The sequence below is a fragment of the Lactuca saligna genome, chromosome 4 (assembly GCF_052625555.1).
Source record: "Lactuca saligna cultivar CGN05327 chromosome 4, ASM5262555v1, whole genome shotgun sequence".
NCBI classification, from domain to species: Eukaryota; Viridiplantae; Streptophyta; class Magnoliopsida; order Asterales; family Asteraceae; genus Lactuca; species Lactuca saligna.
Window position 1 is genome coordinate 330,364,690 of NC_136420.1, and position 12,706 is coordinate 330,377,395.

General features: G+C 33.3%; 1 protein-coding gene across 2 annotated transcripts; it reads left to right on the forward strand.

Moving 5' to 3' along the window:
- The first annotated feature begins 9,182 nt into the window (after positions 1-9,182).
- Positions 9,183-10,330, forward strand: LOC145044108 (mitochondrial import inner membrane translocase subunit Tim9). Of its 2 annotated transcripts, none has more exons than XM_078992925.1 (3): positions 9,183-9,398; positions 9,715-9,825; positions 10,008-10,330. In XM_078992925.1, the coding sequence occupies exons 2-3, from the start codon at positions 9,731-9,733 to the stop codon at positions 10,192-10,194; spliced, it is 282 nt and encodes a 93-aa protein (XP_078849051.1). In that variant the 5' UTR covers positions 9,183-9,398; positions 9,715-9,730; the 3' UTR covers positions 10,195-10,330. The 2 variants fall into 2 exon arrangements, with proteins under 2 accessions (XP_078849051.1, XP_078849050.1); XM_078992924.1 differs by having other exon boundaries at positions 9,184-9,398; positions 9,703-9,825.
- The last annotated feature ends 2,376 nt before the right edge of the window (positions 10,331-12,706 follow it).

Sequence of the window (12,706 nt, forward strand, 5' to 3'; positions counted from 1 at the left end):
AATGTTATCATCGTTCTTTATGTTATAATAAATTTAGTCGAATGTCTAAATCTTTTCTTTTGTTCTATATTAAAAAAATGTATATTTATTTGCCCAAAATTTAAATATCTAAGGGGAGCACCGTAATACCTGCCTCATTAATCCCGATTTAAGACTTTAAAAAGAACATGTTCTTGTTGTAACCCTGAATAATTAAGGTGTTTGATTGGAATGAAATTCGGAGGAAAATGTTTTTAATTTGAATTTATGTGTTTCGATGGACTTAGAGGGAGGAAAAGAATTCTTAAATGCAATAAAATTTTCACCATACGGAGGAAAATGGATTTCTTTTAAAGTTTGATGGAAAACATTCTTTTGTATCAAGGAAATTGATAGATTATAAAAATACCCCATTTACTTATCAAAAAACTAACCGCCACTACGACCACCATCTGTCACTACCACCACTACCATTACAAGTCACAACCAATGCTACCACTCTTGTTGTCACCACCATAAGTATTTTAACTCCTTGTTGGAGAAAATACATAATATTTTTATTTACAGAAAAATCATAATATTTTGGATTAGTTTACGAAATAGTCCTAAATTAATTTGGTACCGATTTCAACCGTTCAAAAAGAGTCAAACTGTAAATTTTTACCGGTTTTTAGGATTTTTTCATTCAAAAAAAAAAAATCTTAGGACTAAAGTGTAACTTTTCCGTAAATATTGATACTTTTCTGGAGATTTCCCAATAAATAAATAAAAAGATGTTATAAATCAATATCTCAAAAAGCTTTTAGAGTAAATTACACGAACGTCTCTATGGTTTTGGATAATTTGTACATTTGGTCTATAATTTATCTTTTTAACTCAAAAGATCTCTACAGTTTGTTTTTGTTGCGTGCTTAGTCTCTGTCTTACCTAAAAATATTATTTTGCCATTGATTTTTTAATTAATTTAAATAAGTTGTGTAAGATAATGTAAGGTGAAGTGGAAGTGGGATCGGAGGATGGGGGTGTGTTCATTTAAATAAATTAAAAAATCAAGGGCAAAACAATCTTTTTAGATAAAATAGGGACCAGACGCGCAACAAAAACAAATAGTAGGAGCTTTCCGAGTTAAAAAAAAAATTATTAAAGACCAAACATGCAAATTACCCCAACCTATAAGGACCATTCGTGTAATTTACTCAAATAGTTATTGATAGACAAACAAAAAGCCAAATGATATATTGCTTATAAAGGAACCAAATATAAATAAAAGACTAAACTGCACGAATGGTCAATGTGGTTAGCTGAAAATTGTCACTTTGGTCCAAAAAAGTTTGGACTAGCACCAGAGGTCCAAACTTTTTATTTTATTGCGAGTTTCGTCCGATTTTTTTTGAACTTTTTTACAAAGACGATTTTGCCTCTGATTATTTAATATTTTAATTTTCTTTTATTACAACAATTAAAAAGAATTAAAAATAAAAGAAAAAAGAAAATACCCTCTCTCTCTCTCTCTCTCTCTCTCTCTCTCTCTCTCTCTCTTCGAATATGAATTAAGTTCATCGAAAAAACTTTCGTATTTGGAATTTAACAAACATGCATTCTTCATTCCATCCTCACTTTTTTAGATTAAATATCCAGTTTCCACTAAAATTTATTGTTCTTCACATGTTTTTTTCAACAAAAGCACACATTTGAGTTTTTTTTGGATTAAATGCTTTGATCGTTTTGAGTTGCTTCGGGAACCTAGAATCCATCGAACCAGCAATTCATTTAGGAGCTCATGTATCACTTCAGTAAACACCAAACAATCTTCATCATCAATAATTTTCCGATCAAACACCATACCTAAAAAACTTTCATGTTCTTGATTGTTCTTCGAAGATAATTACACCCACTCCAGGGCTCAAAGATTTCAACCAAACAAAAAACTCTCACTCACACACACATAAACAAAAAAACCCAACTAAAACCTCCATCTCCATCTCCCATCGATCTGTATAAAGATTCTAGTAATGGATTTCTTAGAAAACCCACTTCGTTTGAGCACTTCCGGTTTAAATTTTTTACTTGATTTCTTCATGTAATGGAACAAAAGTGTAAAGTATTACAAAGTGAATCCGAGTTGTATTCAAATACCCATTTCTTTGCAGTGGGCATCACTGATGTCCTCACAGAGGTGGGTTTACATCACACATGTAGGTTTACATGGTTTTCAGATCTATGACACATCATAGAGGCAGGTTTACAAGGTTTTTCAGATATGGGAGAAGGGAGAGAAGGGTTATCAGATCTTAAAGAGGTGGAGAGAAGGGCGACGATCTGAAAACAACATCCTATTTCATCAGAGCTAGGGTTTTCGGTGATGGCTTCCTACGTTGGAGGTGAAGATCTGTGAAAACCCTAATAGCGACGATGACGACTTATGGTTTCCAATAGACGATACCGGAGAAGGTAGAGGGTGGCGTTCTAGATTCGGTAACGTAGAAAATAAGGCATGAAGAAGATGTTGGTGGTCACATTCTTGAAGGTTGTCTGACGGTGGTTGTTGGGGAAACGACGACGGTGGCTAACGGTGGTGATGAAGGCGGCTGGTGATGGTGTATCAGCAATTTTCATCTTCCTGCAAGTGGTGGTGCATCGGTGTATATGAAAATGAAAGAATATGGAGTTACAGACTTTAACAGAGAGAGAGAGAGTATTTTATTTTTCTTTTATTTTTAATTGTTGTAATAAAAGAAAAATGAAAAATTAAATAATAAGGGGAAAAATCGTCTTTATAAAAAAGTGCAAACAATATCGGACCAAACTCGCAACAAAATCAAAAGTTTAGACCTTTGGTGTTATTCCAAACTTTTTTTTGGACCAAAGTGACAATTTTCAACTAACCATAAGGATCATTCGTGCAGTTTTGTCTAAATAAAATCAAAAGTCTTTCTAAATCGGTTCCATTCCATCCATCTCTACTGTATTATTTTTCTTTTAGCAACTAATGTTACACTGTTAATTTGTTTTGCAGCCGCCTCCTTTCAAACTTTTGTTTTTATAATTTACAACTAAATTTAAGTTTTTTTTTTTTTTTTATTTATTTATTTATTTATAAATTTGGTTAAAAAAACATTTTATAATTACCTTATAGTTATAACTTTGGTCTATTTTAATGGAATTTATAGATTGTGATATAAATATGTTTAAAATCTTTCGTTAACTTCTTTTAGAAAATTACTTTTTTTTTTTTAAGTAAGGGGGTGTTTGGATATGGAAAAAAATAGATTGTTTATTGCTTATTGCTTAATCCCACCGCAATAAGCAAATTTAAGTGTTTGGATAGGAGTCTTTAAAAATCAGCTTATTGCGGTAGGAATAAGCTAAACAAGCTGATTTTAATAAGCAATGGAAATGCTTATTGCTTATTGGTCATTTTACTCATATAAGCTGTTTTGTTTGTCAAACACTTAAAATGCTTATTGTTTATTGTTTATTCCCACCGCAATAAGCTAATCCAAACATGTTTTTAAAAAAATATTTATTCCCACCACAATAAGCAAATAAGCAATAAGCTAATAAGCTAAAAACTATTTATCCAAACACCCCCTAAGTCTTTTTAAAACAAAAATTAAAACTTTTTTTTATTTTTTTTTCAAATCTAAATTACATAACTTATTTTACATGTTCTTTTATACGTTTGTTTATAAAAAATTTATATACTTTTTTATAGACTTTAAACATTTTTTTTTTCTTTTTTACAAATTAAAACACTATTTCTATTTAAAAAAAATTAAAACACAAAATTTAATCAACTCTTGATTTGTTTATATTTGTTTTTTTTTTCTTTTTAGTATGCAATATAACATCTAATTTATTGTTTGTGTTTAACATAACTTTTTTGAACGGCTATATAAGTGATAGACAATCAAAAAGATTATGATTAATAGAATAAGGTCTCGTTTGATAGTTATTGATTGACAAAGTGATGACTGAGAAATGTTTGTCTGTCTGGGTAAGAAATCCTGACCGAATAATAAATCATTTTGTTTTGATTGCATATCTGACTGAATGTGCTGGTTGATCAAAAATGACCATTTTACTCTGCTCCTTGATTATACATCCGATCAGACACAAACACTTGATTTCAAATCAAACACATATAAAAAAATGCAATAGAGCAACAAAAGTCCAACATACATAATATATACTTATCAATAATATATATCAACAATATTATTCTTATTCACAAGATACAAGTGCAGATTTCAAAAAAGAAAGATGATATACCCTTCATTAAGCTAAACCTATTAACATATATATTGAACCTAAATTACCCAAAATGCCCTTCCACTACCGAAGATTTCCCAACAATATTTATCTCAATTTAATTAACTATTTTTCCATTTCTACCCCTAACAAACACACTAGGATGAAGTGAATGGGTAGCAATAGAACTAATCAACCAAATAAAGCAAAATAATATTATGAGTGAACTACAAGTCTAAAAAAAGAAAAACATTTTATTTAACATAAAAATGAATGAACTAGTCTAGATCAACTAATTCCTATGGAGCAAAAATGAGTTTAAAAACAATTTTATATAGACAATGTTCACCAATAGAGGCAATTTGTGATGGAAACTCATATCCATCGAATCAAAGAATTAATTTCAAGAATCGATTTAAAGGAAGAATGTGAAGACGAGATGGAGAACCTATGATTGAAGGAGATGGTTCGATATCAATCAATTTCAAAAATGATTTCATGAATCAAATAAAGAAGAAGAATGGAGGCGATAATCCCCGATAGGAAGAAGCATAGTGCAGAGGCATTAAATCGGTTTCATGATGAAAATAAGAGAAGGCATACCTAATGAGAAGAGGAGAATGAGTCGATCAGTGGGGGCATAGGCATGAAAAAAGGAACGTAGGGAAGGACACAATAGGAAACGTTTCTCCCTTTATATGTAAGCCCGTTGTTTTATTCTTACCGAGCGAGACCTTTCTTTCCATGGAAAATTTTGATTTACCAAACAACTTTAACTGACCGAGTCAGCCAAAAAATCCAGACCCGACTCGGTCAAACGCATATCAAACAGGGCCTAATAGTAAATGAATATAATAGACAAACAACAAATATAGTAGGGTCATGGTGTAAAGAAACAACAAGTTAGACTGCATTTTTCTCATAGAATGAATAAAACAGGCTAATAGTAAATAGCTTATGACTCCGTGAGTTTGGAGTATTTAGATCGAATTATGTTTTTCTTTGGGTCCCGGACAAATGGCGAAGTTGGATTCGTGCATGCTTGGTCTCTTCTAGATCTTTGGTTATTTTAAATGGTGCCACTACTGATGAGTTCAGTTGGCTAGAGGGCTTAGACAAGGTGATCCATTGTCTCCTTTCTTGTTTATTATAGCAATGGAAGGTTTGCATGTTATTGTGGAAGATGTTGTATCGGATGGTATTTTCAGAGCTGTGAAAGTAGGGTTGATGGGGTTGTAGGTTTCTCATTTATTCTATGCATATGATGCTCTCTTTTTGGGGGAGTGGGACGAGGAAAATATAAAAAGTCTTATTCGCATTATAAAATGTTTTTATATGATGTCTGGGCTCTATTCAAATCTGGTTGAATCTAATTTGTTAGGAGTTGGGGTGAAGTTTCATGAATGCCAAGTTTTATCCACGGGATGTAATGCAACTACTTTTCCTTTTAAATACCTTGGGGTTCCTATTGATGAAAATATGAATCGTATTTCTACATGGAGGGAGATAGTTGATAGATTTTTAAAAAGATTGTCTAATTGGAAAGTTAAAATGCTTTTGTATGGGGGTTGTTTAACTCTCATAAAATATGTTTTGGGAAGCTGAAGGATATACTACATGTATTTGTTAAAGATGCCTATAAAAGTGTGTAGCATGTTGAAGTCTATTCGAGCCAAGTTTTTTTGGGGGGCTAATGTGCAGGAACGTAAAATTAGTTGGGTAAAGTGGGATTTAATTTTAAACTGTAAAGAGAAGGACATGCTTGGGGCAGGAAGTTTGGTTGCCCTTAACAATGCTTTGATTTACAAATGGAAGTGGCGATATTGTACTAATACTAATGCTCTTTGGACGATGGTTATAAAGGCGTGTAATGACAAACAATTTGGTTTGAAAGGGTGAGAAGGCTGATCGACAAGGGTTTGGAATAATATTATTTCTTTAATTAGTAAATTACATTCCACAGGTAAAGTTGATGAAGGTAATATGAGACGAAGATTGGGTGATGGTTGTCTTATTCAGTTTTGACGGGATAAGTGGCGGGATCAACTAAGATTTAAGATGAAGTATGATCTGTGGCGAATCTAAGATTCAAACTCACGTGTGTCCCATTATAAAATAAATGAGTCAAAATTTTTGGTTATGAGTCGGTTTGTCGATATACTTTGATCAAGGTGTTTGTTATTCATCGTTGGTATCATGATCATACCATAAAGAGCTTCTTTCACCTTTTTATGTAAATTTTTAGCATTATGCCAAAAATAATAAAATAAATCATTACAAATCTATATAAATCATCAAAAACAAATACATATACACTATCACTATATATCTATAATATAAATAAAGCATCTAAACAAATAATATATATAAAAAATACTTTAAAAAATATAATAAAATAATAATCATAATTGTTCATTTTACCTAACAAGAAGAGTGCCTTTTTTTGTTTCATTTAAGCTTTATTACGTTATACATATCCGAAGTATTATTTAGTACAATTTTAGTGAAGTAAATTAAATTAATAATTGCGACTGTTCATTATAGAAAACAATAAGAGAGACATATGATGCCTAACATATGATCACAAAAGCAATGATAGGTTTAGACTATGACTTTTCTAGTTTGTAGGTAGACTATGTTTTTTTTTTCTTTAGTTGCTTTTAGGGATGTAAACGAGCCGAGTCGAGCCCGAGCCTGACCAAGCTCGAGCTCGGCTCGTTTAATTTTGAGGAAGCTCGCGCTCGATTCAAGCCTTAAAATGAAGTTCGGGCTCGGCTCGTGAACAATTCAGTGGGCTTGCGAGCCTAATCGAGTCTAAACAAGCCTCCATGGATATGTATATATATATATATATATATATATATATATATATATATATATATATAGAGAGAGAGAGAGAGGGGTTCGTTTAAGCTCGTTTAGGCTCGCGAGCCCACTAACTGAAGCTCGGCTCGAGCTCGTTTAATAAACGAGCCTCATATTTAGGCTCGAGCTCAGCTCAGGCTCGTTTAATTCGATCTCGATTCGAGCTTTTAACGAGTCAATCCTGAGTAGCTCACGAGTAGCTCGGCTCACTTACACCCCTTGTTGCTTTACAGTCCATATCGACCATATCGACTACTACAAGAAATTTAACCTTAAGTCCTAAAAGAAAGAAAAGAAAGACTTACCCAAATAAAAATTGATTAGAGGAGAAGCAACGCATGTTTCTGGTTGCAGTGCCGGCGATAAATGGTACGGTCCGGTCGGATGAAGGCGGGGATGGTATCCGGTACGAGTGGTGAAGAGCATGTGAGAGATGACCAGTAGTCTAAAACTATGACCCCAAGGCATGTTGAAGACAACATGCGGTCATCGGAAATTGAGACAGTTGGAGTCGTTATTGTCGGCGACACCAAAAAATCAGTGGCGGCCTGAAGGGGCCAATTCTGTTTTTGGAAGACAAAGGGCACTCGAAAATCATAATTTTCTAGGTTTTTGTTTTTCCACTTTACTAATTTCTACCCTTTACAGTTTATAAATCGATCTGAGCTTGCAATATTCTTTCTTATTATATATTTGAAAAATATTTTTATTACTTAACAAATCCTAAATTTCTGCTATTAGAATTTCTTTTGTAAGTTTTAAAGATTAATAAGAAATTGCGATTGACAAATGTGATAAATCAAATCAAAATATTGTATTATTTATTCTTTTGTGTTATTGTATCCAAGGGTGTCCGGACTTTTTCCCAACAGGTGTCCCATGGAATTTACGTTATATCTTGTAAATAAAATTTGAGATTTAGGGGTGTCCATGGACACCCTTTATAACACTGTACACTCGCCCCTGCAGTATGATAGACTTTAATGCTTTATCTTTGAATAAAGGAGTGGTGAAAGATTTTTGGATAGACACAGGGTGGAGTTTTGAATGGCGTCGTGAGGTTTGCGCAGGTGCTAAGTTGGATCAGCTTCAAGATTTGCAAGTGGAGATACATCAAATTCATTTAAATTCGAATAAGGATTCGTGGGGCTGGCATCTCGATGGTGAGGTGGAGTATTTTGTAGCTTCTCGTAGAGAAGCTTTGGATGTGGGGCTTTACCAATTATGCCGGTGAGTATGATATGGAATAAACATGTTCCTATAAAAGTCAATATTTTGATTTGGAGAATATCAATGGATAGATTGCCCACAAGGGTAAATTTGTCGCACAAAGGAATTAACATACCTTCTATTAGGTGTTTGATGTGCGATGATCAGTTGGAACATAATGATCATGTTTTTTTCAATGTGATATTGCTAAACAGGTTTGAAATCGGATTCTTATGGTGCTGGGACTCCCAAACTTTGATTTCAATACCATTTTGTAAGCTCAAGAATGGATTCAATGCCTGCATGTAAGACAAGATAAGAACGAAGTGGTGTGTACGGTGTTAATGACAGGATTGTGGATTATTTGGTGCTTTAGAAATGACTTAGTCTTTCAGAATAAGAATGGGAAGGATATATCATTTGATTCCATTGTTTTGTTTCTTTTAATATGTTTACTTTTAAAAACAAAAAAGATGTTAGAGATTAAAACTTGTGACTCCATATGATTTTGTAATTTTGTTGTCTTAGGCTAGTTTCTTGTGCTAGTCTCTAATGCCTTGTTCCCAAGTTTAACAAAAGAAAAGAAGAAAAGAGAAAAAAAAATCACGAGAAAAAAATAGAAAAGAAGCAAAAACAAAAAAAAAAAATTGTGTTCCCGAATTGGAAAGAAGTGGAATGAAAATGAATCATTTTATTCTTTCTTTTCAAATCCTCCCAAATCGGAAGAAAAATTATGAGTGAAAATGATTCATTTCTTTCCACTTCTTTACTTTAACGAAACACGAAAACACAAATCTTTTTTTATTTTCTTCAAATTTCCAATCAGTTAAAGTAGGGAGGGAACGGGGTGTAACGCTTGTTTCTTTTATAGGCTGCAGTTCTAAAAAAAAATAGTAGTAAATAGTTTGTGATACAGGTTTCAAACACCCAACCCTAAAACGCATCCTCTGTAATACGACGCCACCTCTCCATCGACGCAACTTCTTCTACCCTCTCCATCACCGGTCTCCGGCGCTTCTCCTTCCTTCGCCGGAATTGCTGTCCCATCGAAGTCTTCATTCTGCCTTCTTCAGATTTTCCTTCTCTATCACCAGGTTTGTTTTGTTTTCCCTGAAATCTAATTTTTTGGAGTCTCATGAAAAAAAATTCTAGATAGATTCTTTAGTTGATGATATTATACACGATAGCTTCGTTATTTCCTGAAATTGATTTTTGTGAAGCTGATTGTTGCTTCTGATTTTTGTTAATGGGATGTTTGTGGAGTCCGATATACATTTTGGTTCTAATTTTGTTATTTATGATTTTGTGAAATTGAGTTTATGATTTATGTTAACCTGATTTATTCCTTGCTAAATGATACCAAAAGATGATATCTTTGTTGTTATTTATGATATGTAGATTGTGTCACAGAAGAAGCAAATCTCAAATGGACAAAAGTATGCTCGGAGATCTGGGGAATCTTCCAGCGGAGGATCAGGCTCGAATGGCCACCATGATCGACCAGCTTCAAATCCGTGACAGGTTCATTGCTCTATAAACTTTATCTGCTGATTCATTCATGTATCATAGTATCATACATATGGTATGTTACTCCTCTGATCCCCAATATTGCTTCAGATTTTCGTTTCTGTTTCCTCTTATGCTTTTTGATATAGATATGCACATCAACTTTGAAATTGAAATTAGATGTTTCTGGATTGCAGTTTGAGAATGTATAACACGCTTGTGGAGAGATGCTTTACAGATTGTGTGGATACATTCAGACGCAAAACATTAGATAAGCAAGAGGAGACATGTGTGAGGAGATGTGCTGAGAAGTTCTTGAAGCATTCCATGCGTGTTGGATTGAGATTTGCAGAACTCAACCAAGGTGCAGCTACACCAGATTAATCCTCCATAGCATCTATGGACCTCACTTTTGTAGTCTAATAGAGTTGCTTTAGTCTTTCAAGTAAAAACACCATAAACATATAGACTGAGTTTCATAAAACTTCTTTCCATTAACGATTGCTTTTCTCTATGCTAATGCTATTGATTTTCTTGTGCCCTTCTTCTATCTGTATATTTCACCCTTAGCGTTTGAACCTGTTTTAATGGTCCAAAAACTATCATGTAATAAACGTACATTTATCTAAACCCCTTTAAAAGGCTTGTAAATGGGTACACTTTTTACATCAGTTTCTTGAATTGTCTTTGGTCTTCACTTAAGTTTTGAGAACTGGGCTTTTCACAAAATTATTCAACCTCAAAAGTAATGAGATCGATTCAGTTTAGCTGAGTAAACTAAGATTAAGTTTCATATCAGGTACTTTTATCGTTAAACCTATAAACACTTAAGGATACGAGGTCCAAGCAAACCACATAGTACTAGAGTTTTCAAATAAGTGATGAATTTATATGAAACCCTAGCAACGTGATCATGAAGTGAGTAAGCATCAGAAATTTCAAACCAACAAAATTAATTATCCAATGTCCAGTATGTAAGGATTTAGGAAGTAGGAACACATACATTAATGTAAAAACAAATAAAATTCTAGCCCACTGTTCGTTGAGCGAGAATGCAGTTATTGCATGGTCATACAATCCAATGTTGATTATTGTTTTGTGCTTTGAACGACTATGCCAAACAATTTGCATAATCATGTATGTATGACTTTTGATTTTTTTTAATCTTCATTGTTCTTTAAAGGCCTAATGCCATAGAAGCCTTTAAGTTTGGCACCATTTTGTGTATTTGTGGCTCATTAAAGCTAGAAGTTTGCAACCTTTTATTATTATTATTATTATTATTTTCAATCTTACCTTTTTGCATATTTCTAGGTCCATTGAAGCCCTTAAATTTAACATAAATGTTTGTTTTTATCGGGTAAAACTGCAAAAGGATAAAATTTGAAAAAAAAAAAAAAAAGTTGCTAACATTTGGCTTTAATAAAACAGAAGTAGGCAAAAGTCAAAAGGGTGAAACACAACATTCATGCCAAACTTAAAAGAACTTTTATTACTTTCAACACTACACAACCCAAATATTTATTAAAAAACTACTTTCTCTATCTTCCACATAACTAATCATGAATTTTTATCCATATTAGCAACCCAACCCAACCCAATCCTTTATTTTATTTTTAAAAAATTATCAAAAAATATATCAACATTTTATGTATTTTAATATATTTTATTTATTTTTTAAAATAATATCACGTCTATTTTTTTATAATATAAATGAAATATAAAAAAGAAAAATGAGAAAGAAAGGTGGTGAACTATGGTGAGCTAGGTTGTGGGGGTAATCCGCTCACACTATTTCTTTTCTTTTTAATTTTTATTTTTTATTTTTTTGGGTGAGCCATGGTGAGCTGCTCACCAATGGGGATAGTCTTATTTCATTAAGCCTTCTTCTTTAAAGCGCAATCTTATTTATTTATTCTCTCACCAGTTTTTCAAATTTTTCATCTATTTTCCTATATAATGTTTCCAAGCCCAGAACCCATCTACATGAATCCCGTGATCTTACAAAACTAAAGATTAAGAGAACAGTGTAATGAATATATATTATGTATATCTCTGTGTGTGTTCGTAACAAGGAGTACACCCAACGTATATAAAGACTAAACTACAACTGATTCCTAAATACAAGCAGAAGTCTAGGAACAAGAGTTGACTAAGACTATTTATGTAAAACGTGTTTGATAAATCTTTAGTGCTCGTTATTACCCCCTACAAGGTGAAATGCGGGTCGAATTTGCAGTTTGTTTCGTAATATTCCCAATCTATCCTATTGCAAAGGTTTTATGAAGATGTCCGCTAATTGATCAACCGAAGAAACTGAACTGATAGACAGATCGTTGGATTCCACTTGTTCTCGGATGAAGTGAAAGTCCAAGGCTATGTGTTTTGAGCGCGTGTGGATTACTGGATTCTTTGTCATAAATATGGCTCCAACATTATCACACAGTAGAAGTGGAGGACGTAAGAGAGGAGAATGGAGGTCGATTAATAGTTGGTTAATCCAAATAAGTTCAACTGCTGTGTAGGCAAGGGATCGGTATTCCGCCTCTGTGCTAGATCCAGCAACCACCCTCTATTTCCGTGATGTACAACTAATAAGATTGAAACCATAAAAAATAGCATAGCCGTATTGAAAGCGGCTGTCATCTTTGTCTGAAATCCACCCGACATCTGAAAAAGAAAGGAGACAAGCGCGACGAGAAGGTGTAAAATGTAAGCATTGATGAGCGGTTCCTTTGAGATACCACAAGATTCGTTTGATGGCTTTCCAATGAAGGGTGGTAGGAGAGTGCATGTGTTGACACACACGATTGACGACATAGGAGATATCTGGCCTCGTAATAGTAGCATATTGCAAGGAACCAACCACTTTTCTATATTGTTTTGGGTCATGAAA

Bases quoted from the DNA above. Each gene is read 5' to 3' on its own strand.
- LOC145044108 (XM_078992925.1), top strand. From the start codon at position 9,731: ATGGACAAAAGTATGCTCGGAGATCTGGGGAATCTTCCAGCGGAGGAT. The intron at 9,826-10,007 runs GTTCATTGCTCT...TCTGGATTGCAG, and splicing joins CAGCTTCAAATCCGTGACAG to TTTGAGAATGTATAACACGC.